The 22452-nt window shown below is 41.1% G+C and overlaps 2 protein-coding genes across 2 annotated transcripts in view; both read left to right on the top strand.

Moving 5' to 3' along the window:
* LOC119128792 (phospholipid-transporting ATPase ABCA1-like) overlaps positions 1 to 18461 on the top strand; it is a 29784-nt gene extending 11323 nt beyond the window's left edge. Inside the window, exons 9-49 of the mRNA XM_037261569.1 lie at positions 3850 to 4093; positions 4178 to 4317; positions 4391 to 4507; positions 5573 to 5767; positions 6725 to 6933; positions 7017 to 7193; positions 7271 to 7493; positions 7593 to 7814; positions 7913 to 8117; positions 8226 to 8339; positions 8407 to 8581; positions 8669 to 8800; positions 8917 to 9056; positions 9149 to 9286; positions 9508 to 9737; positions 9822 to 9894; positions 9964 to 10166; positions 10288 to 10339; positions 10432 to 10536; positions 10664 to 10812; positions 11157 to 11281; positions 11402 to 11500; positions 11641 to 11830; positions 11905 to 11999; positions 12098 to 12130; positions 12212 to 12317; positions 12441 to 12515; positions 12603 to 12772; positions 12867 to 13044; positions 13359 to 13474; positions 13610 to 13754; positions 13843 to 13966; positions 14078 to 14207; positions 14331 to 14514; positions 14659 to 14765; positions 14867 to 15008; positions 15159 to 15293; positions 15375 to 15478; positions 15577 to 15669; positions 16083 to 16326; positions 16420 to 18461. Coding sequence (XP_037117464.1) covers positions 3850 to 4093; positions 4178 to 4317; positions 4391 to 4507; positions 5573 to 5767; positions 6725 to 6933; positions 7017 to 7193; positions 7271 to 7493; positions 7593 to 7814; positions 7913 to 8117; positions 8226 to 8339; positions 8407 to 8581; positions 8669 to 8800; positions 8917 to 9056; positions 9149 to 9286; positions 9508 to 9737; positions 9822 to 9894; positions 9964 to 10166; positions 10288 to 10339; positions 10432 to 10536; positions 10664 to 10812; positions 11157 to 11281; positions 11402 to 11500; positions 11641 to 11830; positions 11905 to 11999; positions 12098 to 12130; positions 12212 to 12317; positions 12441 to 12515; positions 12603 to 12772; positions 12867 to 13044; positions 13359 to 13474; positions 13610 to 13754; positions 13843 to 13966; positions 14078 to 14207; positions 14331 to 14514; positions 14659 to 14765; positions 14867 to 15008; positions 15159 to 15293; positions 15375 to 15478; positions 15577 to 15669; positions 16083 to 16326; positions 16420 to 16563 — 5982 coding nt within the window. The 3' untranslated portion in view covers positions 16564 to 18461. The remainder of the gene's footprint in view (positions 1 to 3849; positions 4094 to 4177; positions 4318 to 4390; positions 4508 to 5572; positions 5768 to 6724; positions 6934 to 7016; positions 7194 to 7270; positions 7494 to 7592; positions 7815 to 7912; positions 8118 to 8225; positions 8340 to 8406; positions 8582 to 8668; positions 8801 to 8916; positions 9057 to 9148; positions 9287 to 9507; positions 9738 to 9821; positions 9895 to 9963; positions 10167 to 10287; positions 10340 to 10431; positions 10537 to 10663; positions 10813 to 11156; positions 11282 to 11401; positions 11501 to 11640; positions 11831 to 11904; positions 12000 to 12097; positions 12131 to 12211; positions 12318 to 12440; positions 12516 to 12602; positions 12773 to 12866; positions 13045 to 13358; positions 13475 to 13609; positions 13755 to 13842; positions 13967 to 14077; positions 14208 to 14330; positions 14515 to 14658; positions 14766 to 14866; positions 15009 to 15158; positions 15294 to 15374; positions 15479 to 15576; positions 15670 to 16082; positions 16327 to 16419) is intronic.
* Positions 18462 to 18686: 225 nt separating this feature from the next.
* Positions 18687 to 20389, top strand: spink4 (serine peptidase inhibitor, Kazal type 4). Its single transcript, XM_037261614.1, has 4 exons — positions 18687 to 18866; positions 19644 to 19672; positions 19856 to 19968; positions 20260 to 20389. Exons 1-4 carry the CDS (start codon positions 18776 to 18778, stop codon positions 20306 to 20308), a joined length of 282 nt encoding a protein of 93 aa, XP_037117509.1. The 5' UTR covers positions 18687 to 18775; the 3' UTR covers positions 20309 to 20389.
* The last annotated feature ends 2063 nt before the right edge of the window (positions 20390 to 22452 follow it).

The following is a 22452-nucleotide window of genomic DNA, read 5'->3' on the forward strand; positions in this document are numbered from 1 at the left end:
TAACACAAGAAATGAGAAACATTGGATGTTAGATAGCTTTTTCAGACACAAACACCCCTGTCCTAGGCCTGTGCTCAACTTTGCTGACAACGCATTACAGTACAGTGCGTGTTGTGCCTACGCATGTTTCCTTTCTAATCAGCAGTAAGAACAACTGTTTACATTGACCATTGCAACATTCAGCATTTTTTATCCTTATAGGGTACCTCCTTACAAATTGCTTGGAACTGAGAAAGAAATTTAAAAAATGTTGATGGAAGGGAAAGAACTTGATGCACTGCAGTCTGGCTGTGTTTGGGGTTCAAACGTGTTGAGCTGAACCAGAAATGAAAGAGCATATTTGTTTTGTAAGAGATGTTGAGTGTTGAAGTCTTTGGTATGAAGCTGCTTATGTTAGGGATCATTCGCGTTCGTGTGTGATGAGTGAATTGATGTGCAGTGAGTCAGAGGGTCCGATGCCCACTGTTGTTGTTTATGAATGAAATACATCCAACACAACAATGATTTGAACATCAATTTTGTAGCGTACATCAAACCTTGTCTTGAGAAGACCATGAATGTGGAATATCATACTTCTCCCACTCTGAAGTTGTGATCTCATCTGAGACAAAGTATGAAGTAGAGAGTACAGACATCTGTTTTCAAATGAAGGGAGTACAAGTTAAAAGTCTTCAGTCAGATTTATACTCAAAAGTACAGATAACCTGACAAATCAATTTAAATATAATAAAGTGCTTGCACGTCATTTACCACCAATGAAAATATATCGAAGATCATTTTAGTGTGTATACTATTATCGTGCCGTATAATGATGATAATTGAGCATGATAGGTAAGATGGTAAATTGTAGGTGCCTTCAATTATCAATGAACTGGATAATTAGACATATAAGCAATTCATACCCTGGTGATTGTGACTTCTAAAGCTGGATGATGCAGATGAACTAAGGTAACCTGAGACAGACTGCTTGGAGGAGGTTATTATGAGGCATAACAGGCAGCTGAGGTGTGTGTGTGTGGAGACCATTCCACAGTTTAGCTCTCAGTAGCTTGCGTCACTATCGACACCTACACAAACACAGATATGCATTCTATAAAACATGCTTCACACACGCTCACTGCTTTTTTGCATGGAACTCTTGAAAACTGGTGATTTGATACGACTGCAAGCAAAGCCCATACGTAACCACACTCAGAACAAACTGCCCCAATGTGCTTCATGTATATGCTCGTTCAATTTTGTGAGATTAATGTGAATGTGTTGTGGACAAAAAGCAAAGACAGAAGTGTATGTGTCGAGTTAAACTACTTAAGCTAGAAATGATCCTGACAATAATACAATTCTTTTGTTCTGAAACAACCATGCGTGTGTGTGTGTGTGTGTGTGTGTGTGTGTGTGTGTGTGTGTGTGTGTGTGTGTGTGTGTGTGTGTGTGTGTGTGTGTGTGTGTGTGTGTGTGTGTGTGTGTGTGTGTGTGTGTGTGTGTGTGTGTGTGTGTGTGTGTGTGTGTGTGTGTGTGTGTGTGTGTGTGTGTGTGTGTGTGTGTCTGTGTGTGTCTGTGTGTGTCTGTGTGTGTCTGTGTGTGTCTGTGTGTGTCTGTGTGTGTCTGTGTGTGTCTGTGTGTGTCTGTGTGTGTCTGTGTGTGTCTGTGTGTCTGTGTGTCTGTGTCTGTCTGTGTCTGTCTGTGTCTGTCTGTGTCTGTCTGTGTCTGTCTGTGTCTGTCTGTGTCTGTCTGTGTCTGTCTGTGTCTGTCTGTGTCTGTCTGTGTCTGTCTGTGTGTGTCTGTGTGTGTCTGTGTGTGTCTGTGTGTGTCTGTGTGTGTCTGTGTGTGTGTGTGTGTGTGTGTGTGTGTGTGTGTGTGTGTGTGTCTGTGTGTCTGTGTGTCTGTGTGTCTGTGTGTCTGTGTGTCTGTGTGTCTGTGTACGTGAGTGTGTGTCTGTGTACGTGAGTGTGTGTCTGTGTACGTGAGTGTGTGTCTGTGTACGTGAGTGTGTGTACGTGAGTGTGTGTACGTGAGTGTGTGTACGTGAGTGTGTGTGAGTGCTAAGCAGCATTTGTCAGTGTAATAGCAGGGTACTTGTGGAGCCTGCAGTGGTTGGCTTTGAGGAGAATGACCGATAGTAACCTCTCTTTGTCCTCACGTCTCCAGCGTTTTTCCTGTATCTGAGGATTTGCTTATTTTCCCTTAAATATTTGCTCATATTTTTCTGGTAGCCCTAACCTGTGTCATTACCTCAGAGCAATAGTTTTAAATGATGAACTCAAGTAACCTCTAATTCACATTTGCAGACACAAAAGGTTCTCCTTCGCCCCTTTTTCTTTGTTACACAAAATGGTCACACCCCCACTCCACTCCTTCCTATCACGAGTCGGTGACACAATGTAATTAATGCAGAACTTGTGGTGACTTGTTTCTCAAACTGTGGCAACTGTGGTGCCTGTCTGCTCACGAAGTTACGTATGTCTCGCACAAAGGAAGTGAAAGAGGCCAGACAAATGTGTCAAATGCATGTGAGCATATATTTCACAAAATATAGAAAAGCAAAATCTGAATAAATGCTACGCTTGACATAACAAAAAACAACAGCAGTAACAAAAACTAAATCTACCACCACGAGCTATACGGATGCACGTGCACTCGGTGTAAAAACTGCCACATCTTAATTAATTAATAATTAATTAATCGTAGTGCTGGGGCAAGTCTTGTTTACCGTCTATCTGTGCCAGCGGACCGAAGGCGTTTTGCTGTTAAACACATCCGGCGCACCTGATAATTTGGTGACAAAAGACAGACTAGATATTAAACCAAAGAAAAGCAGGTCTAAGTTGTGGCGCAGGTTTGATTGAGACACAGGCGTGTGTTTGTTATTTTATTTCATTCTTAACTATAACATCAGCATGAATCAAACTGCCTGAATTATTGGAGAAATTGATGAATTGAATATATTATTTTGATTATCATCATAATTGTTAATTTTTTTTTTTTTCCTACAAGCGTATTTCCCCAAAAGTAGGCATTACATACAACAATAACAGGCCTGGCTATAATGGTGTGTCCTACAGCAAATCATATTCTATTCAGTCATAAATAATAACAACGTTTTGGCACACAAGCCTTTTAAAAATTAGCGAGTATGCAAGTGTTGCAGCAGCCTACGCATGTTATCAAGGCTGACACACTAAAGAACAGTAGATAAGACTGGAGATTTATCACCATCTGTTTGACTATTAAGTGCCTTCCACCCCACAGAGCCCCCCCCCCCCCCCCCCCCCCCTGCAGTGCATACACACTCCTACACGGCGCCATGTCTGGAATACCATTAAGAGTGCTGATCATGACCATCAGTCTCGCAGACACTCACTGTATTGTGACACTTGATCTTTGGCACATCTGATATTCACGGCGTTTACAGTAAAACGTTTAAAATAAAAAACACAGCGGTGTTTTTAAAACCACTGGTGACTTTGTTCTGCTCTCCTGGAAGGTGACACAGTGAACATTATCATGATCTGTTGACAGGGAAATGTGCCTTGAAGATATTTGATGGTCAAATATTTACACTTGTACTCTGTACCTGTATTGTTCATCTTACCAGTTGAAATAATGTGCACATAGAATTGTGCCCATAGAATTGTCTATTCCCTTAACTCGTCAACATTTATATGCCTTATAAGCAAAGGTATTTTCATCAATGACCTTTGCACACATCCCTGACCTGAGAGAGACCCCAAAGACTCACAATTCTATCTAGTTAAAGGGGGGTACGGTTTGGGCTCCTGAATTCTTCCATGCCAAACTCATCCAAGCATGCTTCCTGTTGTTTACACTGTGCTGTGTTTGTCTCTCCAGCTTGCTAGCATGAAGAGTTGGAAAGATATGCGAAAAGAGATCCTTTATCTCACTGCCAATGCCACGGGATCTCCGAATCAGATGTACCAGGCTGTGTCACGTATTGTGTGTGGCCACCCAGAGGGAGGTGGCCTCAAAATCAAGTCTCTCAACTGGTATGAAGATAACAACTACAAGGCACTGTTTGGAAACCATGGCAACGACAGCGATAATGAGTCCCTTTCCACTTATGACAATACATCCAGTAAGTGTCCAATAACGCTCTTATTGAGAAGTAGTTTGAAATGATGCTCATTAATTCTAAATTCTTTGTTGCTTCTCTGTCAAGCTCCTTATTGCAATAGCATGATGCGCAAACTGGAGTCTAGTCCCATTTCCAGGATGATCTGGAGAGCTCTGAAGCCTCTGCTGATGGGAAAGATCCTGTACACCCCAGATACTCCAGCCACACAGAGGATAATCCACGAGGTATACACTTAGGGTCTTGGTGGAAGATCATCCCTTCTAAATGGTGACTAATGTGCGGGACTGGGTCCTCCAGGTGAACAAAACCTTCCAGGAGCTTGGCCTGTTGAGGGACCTTGGTGGGATGTGGGATGAGATGAAGCCCAAAGTGTGGAGTTTCATGGAGAACAGTGAAGAAATGGACTTGGTCAGGGTGAGTGGGCTACACTGACAGAACACGCATACATATATTAACGTCATTCAGCTTGTCTTGCTCTAAACTTGTGACAACAGTGTTATTAGGCGCTTGCCTAAATTCAGTACCAAAACACTCGACTGGCGTCACGATCCATTCTGCTTTGTTATGACCTTATATAACAACTGTTATACATAAACAACTTTGCACAACCAAGTTTATCCTCAGGCTGTGTGAAAATAAGGTAGAGAAAATGAACACCGGACTGACTTGTTTTCAGGGTAAACATGAGGGACAAACATCAGAGACTATTGCTCAGGGATCCAATTTCTCACCCCCTTTCAGAATGTCTAGTCATTCTCAAGACACAAAAAAAGTAAAGTAAAGAAATATAGTACATGAACAATTCTACTTGATATATAATTAGTCTTACATATGATTTAGGGCAGATTAACAGGAAAGAAAATGCAGCCACCTAACGAGAAATGAAAATGTCAAGATTTTTTTTTTCTCAAGTTCTCAGATGGCATACTCACAAAATGGTTGCTCTTGGCCACTTTAAAGTTAAACGTTCATCATTGCCACCTAGTGCTCAATGTTCAAACGGCATTTGACAAATTACTCCGAAAGTCACCAACAACGCACAATATGTCTTCATTCCATGTATGAATTCATATTTGTGTTACAAATATAGACTATAAAATGGGTAACACTTAACTGAGTAGTACCTAACTTTAGCTGTGCATGAAATTATTATGAGAGTAGAGTTGTATATCTATTTACATATATTATTTGCAAGTAGTTTTATTTAAATGATAATAATAATGATTTGCAATCGAATAACATGCTCTACTTATTTTTATAAAACTGTGTTATTTGATGGATGTCCACCCAGTTAAAGTCTGTCTTGCCTTGATAGTGGAATGGGAAGATGAACTTTAAAAGCCTGAGAGGGAATATCCAAAAATGGAGCTATAATAAATGGGTTTGATTTTAGCCATAAAGCATGCAGTGTTTGTTGTTGTTTTATGATTAAAAGTCATCCACATTTTTTATGATATAAACAAAACTCTTTTCTTGCAGACGCTGCTCCAAAACAACGCCAGTGCCACTTTCTTAAACACCCAACTCAGTGGAACGGAGTGGCGGGTGTCCGATGTGTCGCACTTCCTTTCCAAATCGTCATCTGACCAAAGACCAGCCGGATCAGCATACACCTGGAGGGATGTCTTCAATGAAACTGACCAGGCCATACACACCATCACCCGCTTTATGGAAGTCAGTATGAGTAAAGCACATTAATAAAAAAAAAAAAAGTAAAATAAAAAATAGTATTGCATTATAATTTAACTAGCTCAGTATTGCTAGCAAAAGCACAGATGAAACATTTTCTCCGCTTTATAAATAACTTCTCATTTAGGTCGTTATGCAAGAGGAAACTCAATAAGGCAATAAGCTGACTCCTAATTGGCCATTTAGGTCATCGTGTTAACATTGTTTTCAAGCTCTTGTAGCAGTACTACAGTATGTCAATCGATTCATCGTACTGTCTCTTTCGATGTTTAGTGGGTCAGCATGCCAAGCCTTGGCTAAAGAGCCATGACATCATGCTCCCAACAAAAATTAACCAGGGTTCTCTCCCAGCTGAAAGGAGCTTGTGTTTTATTTATCTTCGTCAGGGATACAATTGTTGAAGGTTGCTAATTCAGTGGGCCTTGTGACATTCTTCTTCTCGGAATTGATGCTCAGATTACGGCAGATACAGTAAAAATTCTCTTTTGGTCTCTTTATATTCATGTGGCAAATGCCATTACTTACATAACATGGGCAATGTCAAGCCCAACTATAAGCAAGATCTCGACCTACTTGGTGGAATCCACCTCCTAAGGAGCTCCTATAATGCCATCTTGCTGTCTTTCTTCACAAGAACTATGTCAGGGCCAAACAGTTCAAACACTTTGTGTCCTGCCTGTCGTCCTCAGGCTGCCTTTTCATCAGGTTTTGAACTCACTGTCCTCAAAGACACCTGGTGCAGGACAGCTTAAATCAGTTAAGAGGCTCAGCTCGTGCTTTGCTCTTGCACTGTCTATTCAAAGCCCATGTGCAGTATCGATCATTTTGGATCACAATTGTAATATTTTTCAGAAGTGGGTTCATGTGAGTCTTATTTACCGGTACTTAATCCTCAAATGTGGACCTCTTGCCATAACCCACCTTTCCCTCTTTCCAAATCAGTGTGTGAACCTGGACAAACTGGAGCCAGTAGCAAACGAGGAGCGCTTGGTCAACAAATCCATGGGTCTGCTCGACAACCAAAAGTTCTGGGCAGGAATTGTGTTCCCTGACATCACCCATGGCAACAGCTCTGACCTGCCTCCCAAAGTCAACTACAAAATCCGCATGGACATCGATAATGTTGAGAGGACCAACAAGATCAAGGATGGGTATGTTTGAAGTGCCATGAAAGTACTCCTCAGGAACAAGTACTCGAGCTATAGAGGAGCTTTTTGAATTTTGTGTTTTATAGCTACTGGGACCCCGGCCCCAGGGCAGACCCTTTTGAGGACTTGCGCTACATCTGGGGTGGATTCTCCTACTTGCAGGATGTGATTGAACAGGGAATCATCCGAGCTGTGACAGGCACCAAGGAAAAGACTGGGATCTACATTCAGCAGATGCCCTACCCTTGCTACGTAGATGACATGTAAGTGATGCCACAATGTAAAAACAATAATGCAGGAGGCTGATTTATCAAGTTCTGGTTCTCACTTGCTCTTGTAGGTTTCTGCGGGTGATGAGTCGATCGATGCCTCTTTTCATGACGTTGGCATGGATGTACTCGGTGGCCATCATCATCAAGGGTGTGGTCTACGAGAAGGAAGCCCGGCTCAAGGAGACCATGAGGATTATGGGACTGAACAACGGCATCTTGTGGCTCAGCTGGTTCATTAGCAGTTTGATTCCATTGATGATCAGCGCCGGGTTATTGGTCTTGTTGTTGAAGGTCAGTAACCAATCAAAACTCTGGTTCTGTTTTTCTGTTTCAATACAACTTTGAATGAAATGTATGCGCGTTTTTTTTTTTTTTTCTTTCTCCTGTCAGATGGGAAACTTGCTGCCTTACAGCGACTCCGGCGTGGTCTTCCTTTTCCTGAGCTCTTTCGGCGTGGTGACCATCATGCAGTGCTTCCTGATCAGCACGTTGTTCTCTCGTGCCAACTTGGCAGCGGCTTGTGGTGGAATCATCTACTTCACCCTCTACCTGCCCTACGTGCTGTGTGTTGCCTGGCAAGACTACGTGGGATATGGAGCAAAAATTGTTGTGGTGTGTGGAGAGTTTGATAAACCCGACTCAACTCCTTGTTTGTGAATATACCTTCTCTGAGCATTAACGGATTATCGTGTTTTCCATTCTTCTCGCAGAGCTTGCTGTCTCCTGTGGCTTTTGGATTTGGCTGTGAGTACTTATCCCTGTTTGAGGAGCAAGGTGTGGGAGTCCAGTGGTCCAATTTGCTGGCGAGCCCCCTTGAAGAGGACAGTTACAATCTGACCACCTCCATTTGTCTCATGCTCTTTGACGCTGTGCTCTATGGACTAATGACATGGTACATTGAAGCTGTGTTCCCGGGTGAGTGTTCTCACAATTGCTGTTTGACTATTTTTTGCAAATCAGCAGATGTGGTAAATCAGAAACATTGTTGATAAGATACTAAAAGACTAAATATTTCCATCACAGGCCAGTATGGAATCCCCAGGCCTTGGTATTTCCCTCTAACTAAGACCTACTGGTGTGGCGAGAAACAGAGCAAGAACATATCGACTCCTATGTCCAAGAAAAGCAACGCTGATGGTACAAATCTGCTTTTTTTCTCAAACGTAATTAAACCATGCTGATGTGGTGTTTTAATTGTCTCCAGCCACGTGCATAGAGGAGGAGCCGAGCCACATAGATCCAGGTGTTTACATTGAGAATCTGGTAAAGGTCTACAGTCATGGAAACAAGTTGGCAGTTGATGGGCTCTCCCTGAGATTCTACGAAGGACAGATTACCTCTTTCCTGGGTCACAATGGAGCCGGCAAGACCACAACAATGTAAGGCAACACGTCATGTGCGTCAACAACAAATGTTCCCGTTCAAGGAGGCGATTGACTTACTTTTCACTGCTTCTTATTTCTTAGGTCAATCCTTACGGGGTTGTTCCCGCCCACTTCAGGAACAGCCTACATCTTAGGCAAAGATATTCGCTCGGAGCTTAGTACCATCAGACAGAATCTGGGTGTCTGCCCCCAGCACAATGTGCTTTTCAGCATGTACGTAATCACAGTCAATTGCAGTCATGAGAGACGGTTGATTTTATTAAGACGCATTTTGCTGTTCCTGGAAATTGTGTTGGCATTGCTTCATGATCTGCTTGATGTGAATGCAGGCTGACAGTGGAAGAGCACATCTGGTTCTATGCTCGCCTGAAGGGACTGCCTGAGGACATTGTAAAGGCCGAAATGGAACAAATTGTCAAAGATGTTGGATTGCCTCATAAGCGACAGTCACGCACCAACACACTTTCTGGTTGGCGCGCTTTTATTTTGCCCAATTTTTTATCTTTTGGTCTATAAACAAGAAACCAGCTTGTGACACTTCTCCCATTGCTTTTAATTCAGGTGGAATGCAGCGGAAATTGTCAGTGGCCTTGGCTTTTGTTGGAGGCTCCAAAGTTGTAATCTTGGATGAACCCACCGCTGGAGTTGACCCCTATGCACGCAGGGGCATCTGGGACCTGCTTCTTAAATACCGGCAAGGTAAATTGGATATTCCATTCATTTTCACGACATAAACATGATGGATCATAGTCATACAATCAAATAAAATGGAAACATGTAAATGAAAACACCACGATTGAGGTCAGAACCTTAAATAGATTTAAGGACTCGACAAACGTAAGTGTCAGTTTGGCTTGTGTTTAGGCAAAAACGCCAACAATGATTTGACCCTGAAGCAATTTTGTTATTCCCTCTGTCAGGCCGCACTATCATCCTGTCCACCCATCACATGGATGAAGCTGACATCCTGGGTGACCGCATCGCCATCATCTCCCACGGCAAGCTATGCTGTGTCGGCTCCTCCCTCTTCCTGAAGACCCAACTGGGCACTGGCTACTACCTGACCCTGGTCAAGCGAGACTACGATTTGGCTCTACAGTCCTGCAGGAATTCTGCAAGCACCGTGTCTTACAGCAAGAAACCCGAGAAGGTAGGAGGGCTTGTGTGTGTGTGTGTCTCACTTGAAATGTTGTGATGATACAGTCTTGGTTTCAATTTAAATTCATTCACTTAGGAGGATAGCGTCTCTGAAAGCAGTTCGGATGCCGGCCTTGGCAGTGAACCAGAAAGTGAAACCACCACCATTGGTATTTTTACAAATAAAACACATTAATCATTTTTTGAAACTAAAACCATGACCTCTCTTGTGCCATCAGATGTTTCCCTCATCTCCAACGTGATTTTCAAGCATGTGTCAGAGGCTCGCCTGGTGGAGGATCTCGGACACGAGCTCACCTATATCTTACCCTATCAGTCAGCTAAAGATGGAGCCTTTGTAGAGCTCTTCCATGAGCTTGATGACCGTCTCACCGACCTAGGAATATCAAGCTATGGAATATCAGACACAACCTTGGAGGAGGTAAAGAGCCTTTTTCAGCCTTAATACTACTGTGAGCAATCAAGTGTGCATGGATCATATTTTTCTTATGTGATTTAAGAATGACCCTCCGCTGAAATTTTAATCATGTCTTCTCTTTTAGATTTTCTTGAAAGTGGCTGAGGACAGTGGAGTTGATTCTGTAGAACTTTCAGGTGAGTTCTGATCAATTGAAAGTCTTGTATTGCATAAAATGTTTAAAAGCTGCCGAAGGAAACATAACAAACATGCCGTAACATGTTTGCAGATGGGGTAGTGCCGACGAGGACACGTCGCCGTCATGCATTTGGAGACCATCAGAGCTGCTTGAAGCCCTTCACTGAAGATGACTTTGATTTCAATGACTCTGAAGGTGAGCCAGTGGCGGAATTACTGAAAGTCTTTGTTGCCATTCCTAAATGCAAAAATGTAATTAAATCATGTAGTAATAAATAATCAAGCTTTGAATGCTTGCGCACGTTTGTGGTGTGTGTCTACAGAGTCCCGTGAGACAGACTGGCTTAGTGGCAGTGATGGTAAAGGCTCATTCCAGGTGAAAGGCTGGAGTCTGAAGCGGCAGCAGTTTGTGGCACTACTCTGGAAAAGATTCCTCTATGCTCGACGTTCCAGGAAAGGCTTTTTTGCACAGGTATGACAAGCATTTTTTTTAAATAAACAAATGGATTAGATGGACAAATGTATTGATCTATAGAGTTGGTTTCTCCTTTGCAGTTACAACAGAATGGAATTGGGTGTTTTAAAACAAAGACTTAAAGGCTAATGCAAATAATTGTCCCAAGTGTCAATGTAAAATGAAAAATTATGCTTTAAATGGAACTAAGGTTTTAAGCCCAATCAGCAATTGATTAATTAAGAGGTGTGTCTGAGTACTTTTGTCCACATTTGTGATTCTCTTCCAAGTTATATTGTTTTAATTTTCATTTAAAAAAAAAAAAAATGCTATTCTCTTTTTTTTTTTTTTTCCTCCACTAGATTGTCCTACCAGCTGTGTTTGTGTGTATTGCACTGGTGTTCAGCTTAATAGTTCCACCATTTGGAAAGTACCCCAGCCTGGCTCTGCATCCCAGCATGTATGGAGAGCAGTTTACCTTTGTCAGGTATGTTTATCGACCAGCCATTATGAAAATAACTCCTTGGAAACACATTTGATGTCATCCTTCTCATTCAACGGAATAACAAACACACAATAAATTCAACTTATTTGTGTGCCTTTATAGTAATGACATACCTGAGGACCCTCATGCCAACAAACTACTTGGAGCTTTGACAGACAAATCGGGATTTACGATACGCTGCGTGGAAGGAGAAACCCTTTTGTGAGTTATAATAGAAACAAACAGAATCAGTTGTGTGGATTCTAAACAAAATATGTTCATTATTAGCAATAGGTTTAGTGATCATCCATTTTATTTTGACTTTGTAAATGAATGTGTATCAATATCTCTGTATGCTGCAGGGACACTTCATGCGCCGGCGTGGAGAATGAATGGTTGATTCCAGAAGTACCTCAAAGCGTGACGGACATGTTCGACAACGGCAACTGGTCCATGGAGAATCCATCACCCCTGTGCGAATGCAGTTGCGAGGGGCGCAAAAGGATGCTGCCTGAATGTCCAGCTGGTGCAGGAGGCCTTCCACCTCCACAAGTTAGTAAAGCCAAATAATGTCCAGGTTACCTACTTAAACTGTAACCTAACCATTTTGATGGCTTTATTTTCAGATGAAGCTCAGTGACACTGACACTCTTCAGAATTTGACAGGCAGAAATGTGTCCGATTATCTGGTGAAGACCTACGCTCAGATTATTGGCAAAAGGTGACACATTTAATTATTGTTCCCATATTATTTGGCTTTTTAAGTCATTTCCCCCCGCAGTGGTCATTAATTTCTTTTTTGTTTCTATCCCCTCCTAGCCTGAAGAACAAGATCTGGGTCAACGAGTTTAGGTATTTTAGCTGACATTCAATCCCTCTTGAGAGCTTGAATCTGGGTTGTCTCTGGTATTAAAAGAACTTATCTGTGCACAGATATGGTGGCTTCTCGCTTGGTGCCAAGGGCTCTCAGTCTCCAGCCCAGATAGACAACATCGATGAGGCAATTGCTCAATTGCGTAGGCGCTTCCGTCTCGAAAGGGTAAGGAATGTCAGAATTCATTTTTTTCACTCTTTGAAAACATAATGGGCGTAAGAAATTGTTTAAGATACGGAAAACCTAAAGACCATACCTCAAAGTCTGTCTTCTTCACCAACCATCTAGGGAACCGCAGCAGATCGTTTCTTTCGCAGTCTCTCCAACTTCGTTCAAGGATTAGACACCAATCATAATGTCAAGGTTAGTGCATGCTCACATGCATAAAAAAAGAGTATCTGAAAATGTACAACTTGACAACAACTGGCATGATGTCCCATCTGTTGACAGATCTGGTTCAACAACAAGGGCTGGCACAGTATTGGCTCTTTTCTAAATGTGATGAACAATGGCATCCTTCGAGCAAGTCTGCCAGCTGGCCAGGACCCCGCCAAGTTTGCTATCACGGCATACAATCATCCCCTCAACCTCACCAAGGAGCAGCTGTCACAAGTTGCCCTGTAAGTAAACTGAAACAACCCCTGAAAAAAAAAAACATAATTTCAAGAAAACTTAATCATGACTTTCTTTTTCATTTGTTATTTATTTTGTCAGAATGACCACATCGGTGGATGTGCTGGTGTCCATCTGCGTGATCTTCGCCATGTCCTTTGTACCTGCCAGCTTTGTCGTCTTTCTCATCCAGGAGAGGGTGAACAAGGCCAAACACTTGCAGTTTATCAGTGGAGTGCAACCTTTCCTCTACTGGCTGGCCAACTTTGTCTGGGACATGGTAGGACATTCCTCTCCAATCTGTTTTGTGATAGGAGGATTACTTGTGAATGATGTGACCTTAGAAAGCTGCCTTACTTATTGTAAACGAAATACCTGCATGAATGAAACTTCTTTTTGAAATCTCGTTTATCTGTTGGGGTTGGGATAAATGATTTACTGCTAGTTCATTCCACAGGCTAGGTAATATGTGCCATGCAAACCACACAAGATCCATGATGCTCAAAATAGTTGCAGCTTACATCTACGATGCTCAAAATGGTTTGCAGCTTACTCAAATATTCTTTTATTTATTTTTTTGTCCTCTTCTTACAGTGTAACTACATCGTACCTGCCACGCTGGTGATCATCATTTTCATCTGCTTCCAACAAGATGCTTATGTCTCCTCCACAAACTTGCCTGTGCTAGCCCTGCTGCTGCTGCTGTATGGGTAAGTTGGAGTGTAATTTTGTTATGTAATATCGATTTTAAATATGTTTATCGTGTATTTGTGTCATTTGTATGTGCTTGAAACCAGCCTTGCACACGTAAATAGTGTTTGAAAGTGGCTTTTCTTTTTTTCCAGGTGGTCCATCACACCTCTCATGTACCCGGCCTCATTCTTCTTTAAGATACCCAGCACAGCTTACGTGGTTCTGACCAGTGTCAACATACTGATAGGAATAAACGGCAGCGTGTCCACGTTTGTGCTGGAGCTGTTTGGAGGCAATGTAAATAACAACTTCTCTCATTTGGATTTCGTGGCCATTTTTTACAGCAAACTATGATAATTGAGAGAGAATGTTTGGATCCCTTCAGGAGATCGGTGGCATCAATGACATCCTGAAGAACGTATTCCTCATCTTCCCTCACTTCTGTCTGGGACGAGGTTTGATCGACATGGTGAAGAATCAAGCAATGGCTGATGCTTTGGAAAGATTCGGTAAGCGCAGCAGAGTGGCCTGGCAGAAAGATTAAACTAGTTCGTACCACTTTTAAGATGGACCATGAAAATGTTTTTGTGGGTTCTGACGAGATGTTTTTGGGCGTTTAGGGGAAAACCGTTTCCGTTCCCCTCTGGCCTGGGACATGGTGGGAAAGAACCTGTTTGCAATGGCCATTGAGGGAGTCATCTTCTTCTGCATCACCATCCTCATCCAGTATCGTTTCTGTATCAAGGCCAGGTGTGTGCATGGAAAGAATTTATCCGTGTTCTTTGACATTTTTAAGCATTCACAATGGGACTAATTCTTGTCTCTCTGATGCCTTAATGAGTGTGACCTCAACTCTACACGTTGTCTTTGCAGGTCCTCATCCAGTCACCTGAAGCCAATCGGAGAAGAAGATGAAGATGTGGCCAGAGAAAGGCAAAGAATCCTCAGCGGTGCAGGACAGAGTGATATTTTGGAGCTTCGTCAGCTGACTAAGATTTATAAACGGAAACAGAAGCCCGCAGTGGACCGCCTGTGCGTTGGCATTCCCCCAGGCGAGGTAGGGAATACATTTCTTACTCTTTCAACATTCTTGACGATAGACACATTTAAATTGGGCCATCGAGCTCACCACAGTGGAATCCTGATCTGGTTTCTAATGGAATAGAAATGATATGTGAATGCTTGATTCTTTGTGTTTTAGTGTTTTGGTTTACTGGGAGTCAACGGAGCTGGAAAAACCAGTACGTTCAAAATGCTAACAGGCGATTCAGTGGTTACCAGTGGAGAGGCCTACCTGGCAGGCAAGAGGTACGACACGTGTAACACTTAAAAGTACTTCAGTGGCATTAGAACTTTTAGCTGAAAATGTTTGCTCATATTTTTCCTTGTGTTTGTGTGCTTCACTCTAGTGTTACAACAGAAATAGATGAGGTCCATCAGAACATGGGCTACTGTCCGCAGTTTGATGCCATCAATGACCTGCTGACGGGACGAGAGCACCTTGAGTTCTATGCCATTCTCAGGGGTGTTCCTGAGAAGGAAGTGTGTGAGGTCAGTAACACACACACAACCAAAATAAGCATTTGGAGAGGGCTTTGGGCCATCAAGACAAATAACCTACTATACATTTGTTATGGCTACAGACATTGTTAGTTTAGACATGGCGGGGGAAAAAGGCTGATGTTTGCTTCTCTCCACCAGGTGGCAGAGTGGGGCATTCGCAAGTTGGGTTTGGTCAAGTATGTTGACAAATCAGCAGGTAGCTACAGTGGAGGCAACATGAGGAAACTGTCGACCGCCATCGCTCTCATAGGAGGACCACCTGTTGTATTCCTGGTAAGAGGAAAGGGACACAATCATTAGTCGCCCTCGATGTTCCTTAATGAAAGGGATTCACATCATGTTAATATTTAACAGGATGAGCCTACAACAGGGATGGACCCGAAAGCACGGCGTGCCCTTTGGAACGCCATACTGAGCATTATCAAAGAGGGTCGATCTGTCGTTCTGACTTCCCACAGGTTAGAATTTAAAAACTGAAGTCACCAGCTGAGTAATTGATGTCCTGTATTTTCCCCAAACATACATAATTTGATCTGGTGACCTATTTTTTTAACAGCATGGAGGAGTGTGAAGCACTTTGCACCAGGATGGCCATCATGGTCAATGGCAGGTTCCGCTGTCTGGGGAGTGTGCAGCACCTGAAGAACAGGTAGGAATCACTGCAGAAAATGTCACCGACCTTATGACCTTGGCCAAGAAGGTTAGGCTTTCATAAGAAGTTATTCTATCAAGGAGGCCATTATTACATGTTGTTGAGAATACACACACTGAAGCGTGTCCACACACTGCAATCAGATTTTAATATACTTAGGGATTCTGAATTTCAAATAAATATTTTCTCATTTTTCTGCTGAGAAAATTGGCACATTTGTGACAAATCTTACAGCCTTGAGAGAGATCTACTAGTACTCTCATTACCATGTTTTTAAATGTGGCCTTTGTCCAATCACTGGTGATATAAAGTGAGGGAGTTAATGCTGCCAAATTGTATTCACTGTGATGTCGTGTCAATTTTGGCTGCACATGAACATGACAATAAAACTTGTTTGTCCTTCCCCTCAGGTTTGGAGATGGCTACACCATCATCCTGAGGGTGGCCGGACCTGATCCTGACCTCAGGCCGGTGATGGAGTTCATCGAACGGGAACTTCCTGGTAGTACACTGAAGGAGAAGCATCGCAACATGCTTCAGTATCAACTGCCCTCCTCCCTCACCTCCCTTGCACGCATCTTCTCCCTGCTGGCCACCAACAAGGAGGCACTCAGAATAGAGGACTACTCTGTCTCTCAGACCACGCTAGACCAAGTAATGCCAAAACTCGTGTCTGTATATATAAACAGTAAGTCTTTTCTTTTGGCCACAGATAATCTAATCTTCCTTTCTCTTTCTCCCGTTAAGGTGTTTGTAAATTTTGCCAAGGACCAAAGTGACGAGGACCACTTGAAAGACGTCCACCTGAGCAAACGAGATGCGGTGGTCGTGAACATTTCCCAGTTTAACTCTTTCCTCATGGACAGCAAAACCACGGAGAGCTGTGTCTGATTCCAGCATATCACCAGTGGGTGTCGCTGTTTGTCACTCTCGACTCTGACCACGGGCATGATCTGCGCCACAAAAACAGAAGCGGGAGACAGTATAAGTTCACTTTATTTTGTTGTCATTTGTAGTCTTTTTTTTTTGTTGTTTTTTATTACGTCTCAGTGGACCTGCTGTTAAGCGCACAGCCTCGAAAGATATTCTGAGGCATAGACTGCAGGTATTATGAAACACTGAACTCAATGCAGATCAATGCAAGAAATCTCTATATTTAAGACAAGAAGATACTTTTGTGAGGGTTGGAGACTGGTGCTTCTCCTTCACTACGAACACTTGAAGCGGCGGCGTCAGGCTTGACTTGACATGTTTGACTGGAAAAGTAGCCGTGCTACTCTGTCAGAAGAAGTCTAATTGAAAGCCCATTCCAAAAAGTATAGCATTCTACTTTGGGGAAGGTGGAAAAGAATGTTCCAATCATTCACTGCCAACTGCAAAAGGATTTTAAAGACTTAAATCCCTTTTCAAGGTCAAATCTCTTCGTTACCAGGAGCAGTTTTTATAAAGCGTCATGTGGCTCAAACAGTCCAATACATTTCAAGGGAGGAACACAAAATTTGTGACACTTTTTCTAATTCGATTCGCGATAAGTTGCAATTTTGCTGTTCTTCTCTTTGAATAACAGTTGATTGATAACATTGTCATTTTTTGTTGTTGTTCCTCATGTCATGACTTTTAGTTCATCGCGGTGCCTATTGTGAAATGGGATTTAATGTGAGCACTCCATTAACAAAACCATCCACACATAGAGACTGGAAAGGGACGGATAAGCTCATTTGACAAAGCACAAAAAGGAGAAAAAAAAACCCCAGTCCTTCCCTTTCCAAAGAACAAAACAAAATGTTGTTTCTTGATATCTGTACATGGTGTGCAGCTGTAATGCCATCTTTTCACTCACCCCCACCATCTTGGACTTCCTTAAGTGAAAACTGGAAGTGGATGAACAAGATGATGTTAAAGAGATGAGAGATGCATGCTTTCCACCGCCTGGACACACTCTAGTGGAATTACGTCACTATATTGTGAATGTGGTGAAGCTTGCAGACTGCTTCGTTCTTTGTAGATTTTTTTGAACATCATGAACACGAAGGCTCTAAATGAAGAAGAGGATTAGTAGGCTAAGGGGAAAAGGATTAGTCGGCGAAGTTAAATTTGAAAGGTAGCACTCATACTTATGCTTGATGTCAGTTGTACTTCTGCTTTCCTTGTGATGGAACTAAAGATGGTCAATGTTATGTACAGTTGAGGTCTTGTGATGTTCACACAAAAATGACAAAACAGTTCCGTGCCAAATTGAGTTCAATATGTATCAACTAGCAGAATACTGACAAGGCAACTGTTTTGTACAATTCTAAAGCTGTGCTTTGATGTCACATCATTTTTCCATTAGGTCAACTAAAAACAAACTACAACACGTTACTACTGTACGGTGAAAAGTTGCCAAACTCTTAATATTAATTGTGCTGCCATGATCGGACACAATCGGGGACCACTGCGATTTAATTAGTGCTCTGACCAAATAGATGCACGGTTGAAATAAATAAGTGGTGCTGAATGTTCAGTAAAATCTTGCAAAGTGTTTCCTAACAGCTCTGTAATTATTAGAAAGCATGTTGTGGACCCTTAGGAAGGCTAAAAGACATTGAACCGTGCGTCCCAAAAGAAAAGTGCTGCACGACCGCATCCAATCTTTATTTTTAAAGGTGATTTTAGCAAGGTGTGCTTTGACTGAGAAATGTCCAATTGCTCTCGGTGAAATCAAGAGATAGTGGTAGTGATTTTCTCCTCTTTTGCTCAATATTACTATTTGTTTACATTTTTTCAAGTATTAAACAACAGCTGTTTGAGTCTGTTGCCTGTTGTGTTAACTATCAAAATAAAGTTCATACATTTTGGGAAAAAAAAAAGCTTTCGTTTACTTTTTGGGGAGGGTGAGGTATGGAGGGTTGGGGGATTAAACTGTGTAGCATGCTAATTATTTTAAACCTATATTAACCTATATTTTTTTTAAACTTATAATTGAATATGTACAATTACTCATGACAACACACACACACACACACACAAGGGCTAGAAGGGGTTAAATAGATTTTGCCTGGCATTCATTTACATCTGCAGTGTTCCCACGTTCGATAATACTTCCAGTAAAATCACAAACCTGATGTGCCAGTGTAATTCAGTTCATCGATCACCATTCATCATGACTGGGAAAGTTTTGTTATTTGGACTCCTGTTCATCTGTGTGGCTGCAGGTATTTACTATTTCTATATTGTAAAAGTGTATGTTTGTATGTGACTTATGTACTGTATCAAGTAAGGTACACAAGGACTGGTTCTCTAAAATATATAGTATGCTACAAATCATTTCCTATTATATTTGCTCATTCAAATATGTTTAATATACAGTATGTATCAAGTTTTAACTCGACTCAATTTATGAGCCACTTTAAAAACAACCACAGTTGCACGCAAAATGCAAACATAAGACGATTAAAACATTAACTTAATACCTACATGAAAAAGTAAACACTAAAACAGTACAAAGTCTCAAAATGATTTGAAAGCTGGAGATTGAAAAGATGTTTTATAATGCCCCACAGTATGTTTAATCTTTTGGAGGACTACACCGCAAGGCATATTGTTATTGAGAATGGCCAGAAGCGACTGACCTAATATTCAAGAGGACCTCCATGAAGTGGTACAGAGTAATAAGGGGAGCAAGATGTCTTAATCTGTACAATCAATCACACCTTCTAAAAACCTCAAGGAAAAAGATTCAAATTAATCCAAAATAGCCGAACAAGGAACCGGGTCGGAAGCGTTAAATGCGGTGGTTGAAATGACAATCGTAGCAGTAAACATGCTACACTGACAAACTCTGGTCAAACGTTAACTATGCTCTTGCGCAATAAAGACATGACCACCAGTTCAAGCTCATGTTTTAATGTTCATAACCCAGAGTATAAAATGATGTATTTCTGAAAAGTATTTGTGTGAAGACTGAAATGATGTTTCCACATTCTTCACAGATGCACAGAATGCAGCAACCCCAAGGATGGTGACGTACCTTTTATTGCACACATATTCTATACAAATTTGTTAGGCTCGTGTTAGTGTTTATTATTGTGGTTGCAGTTTACGCTTTGCAATTATCTACAACTGCAACATAAAAAATTTAAATAGTGCAGTAGTTCTTTACTTAGCGCCACAAAAGTTACAAATTTTACGTGTTATTCTGCAGCCATTTTGTCCTGGCCCTGAAGACTTTTTGGCATGCCCCATGAACTATGCCCCTGTTTGTGGTAGCGATGGAAACACCTACGCAAATGAGTGTACCCTTTGTGTCCACAGAAGGTAAGAACACAAGTAAATACAAAAGACAAAACACTCACTAGTCTTTCAGAAAGCAGAATGTGTTCACAGGCATGAAACTTCAACAACATTCCTAATTCAGAACTGTGAATGGTTGAAAACGACCCTCCACACATTATACTTTTTTGTTTTTTTTGTTTTGTGAGAGATAAGGATGTGACTCACAGTAGCCTACTTTGTCCCATTGTTCAATCATATAGAATTTGTACACAATGAAATAAAATCCACAAGGAATTCAAGCAATGTTTGAAGTGCTTGATTTTCTCCCCACAGGACAACAGAATTGGATGTTTTGATTGTTCGCAATGAAGCCTGCTTCTGATCAGCTGTTCAGCAAGTAGATCAAATCAGCAGCAATGTTTCAATCAGAAGGAATATTAAATAAATAAAGAAATCTACAAATGCAATCCATGGTCTACAACTAGTTAATTAGTTTTTGTGTCCATGTTTACTGTCTGAGTTAGCTTTTTTTGTGTGTTGATATTGATTTTCAGTGATCTGACTGCAATAAATTCACTGCACTGAGTGTGACATTGTCATTGTGAGTTAGTCATTGACCAGCATTCATCATGATTGGGAGACTTCTTCTTGTGGGACTTCTGCTCATCTGTGTGGTTGCAGGTATACAAAAATGAATATTTAATTTAGCAAGTTTTTATACACTCAACTAAAATATTACAGTAGACATCTGTTTACTTGCAGTCTGGTTGCAGCTTTATTTGCAATTAAGGGGCGATTACTTCCCCCCGCTCCCAAAAAACAAATCCCCCAATTTTCCCAACTTATTTCAATAAGAAATTACTTGCAATTACTTTATGTGGATTTTCACATGTTTTGTCGATATCTAAAATAGCATTTTTGTCATACATCTGTTTGGGAAGTGCATGGTCGCTTCTATGAGGTCCTCCATCAGCGCTAGTGAATTTTGTTTTTAAATATCCACGATTTTAATTGCTTAAACCCTTGCTCTGAATGTGATGCTATTTAGCCATGATAATTGCTGTGTCATTGTATGTTTTTTTTTTTTAAACATTATGTATACCAACGTTCTTCTACAGTGTATTAATAAAGATACACGGGTAGTTCCTTGGTAGTTCCTTCCATCTTTATAATGCAAGTCAAATATATTTCTCATGTTCCTTTGTTTTGTGTACTGAAGGTGTAGTATGAAAATTGAACTCACTTCTATAAACAATTTCCGCTTTCACAGACACAGAGGCACGCCCCTATTTGAACGTGAGTGTTACCATAAATATTTACATTTGCTATCAGCTTCTCTGTGTGAAAGAAGTGATATAGAATGTTGTGAGTAACAAGTAGTTTTATTTTTTTTGCTTAATTTAGCTCGCATGAGCTCGATTAATCAATATCAGTATGATGCGTGATAATGAGTTAATTAAAACACAAATGTATAATTATTGCACATTGACTGTGAACTTTAAGGCCCCACTGCTTATTCTTGGCAAAAATCTAAATGTATTTATTCATTCATTTATTTATTTTTTTGCTCTTTGTCAGCCAATGTGTCCAGCTGGGCCAATTAATTTTTGCACCAAGATTTACAGCCCTGTGTGTGGTGCAGATCAAACCACTTACTCCAATGTGTGTGTTCTCTGTGAACACAACCAGTGAGTACTTCACGCTACTCTCATGCACCCACATGCAAACTTACACACACAGCAAATTCACACATGAGGTCTGGTATTGTGTATTCTGGTGGTTAAAATAGAAACAACTACAACTGCAGTTCTGAACTCTGATTGGCCGATAGCAGCCTCCCAGAGAGCAAGTGTACTATTGTTTTTTTTGGAACAGATCAGGAATGTTGCTTATGGCCATAATTAAATAATTATTATGGAAGAAATAGTTTGAGAATTTCATGAGTATTTTTTCAGGTTTGCATTTCTCCCAAAAAATATCAAGTTAGAAGTTTGAGTCATTTTCCCCATCTGCATTAACACAGTTCAAGAAATTTCCTCCGTCATGTTACTTTTGAACTTTTTAAATGACCTAGTACTATTACCCTAGCTGATTTGCACAAGATGAAATAAAACCATTTACCAATCAAAGTGAAATAATTCACATATTATCTATTTTCTTTCCACAGGCAAGTAGGGAGAAATGTTTGGATTGCCTATAAGGGAGCCTGCGAAACTCCCTGAAAGTGAATTTCATCAGTGGAACAGTTTTATTCACAGTAAAATCCCTTCATGAATAAAGGTATTTCAAGAAATGTGTAAATAGTTGTTATTTGGCACCAGGTTTGACCATCTTTGTAGGGAAACTCAGTATGACAATATTGATCCAAAGAGTGTATTTCTTTCAAAGTACACATTACAACAATTTTAATGGATTGAAAACATTTGCACTTCAAATGCAAAAGATGATTTAAGATATGAATTGCAAGTGTGGTTACAGGATGAATTAATGTTTTCTCAAAGCACTAATTTAGTATGAGCAACGTAA

This window comes from Syngnathus acus, chromosome 1, assembly GCF_901709675.1.
Source record: "Syngnathus acus chromosome 1, fSynAcu1.2, whole genome shotgun sequence".
NCBI lineage: Eukaryota > Metazoa > Chordata > Actinopteri > Syngnathiformes > Syngnathidae > Syngnathus > Syngnathus acus.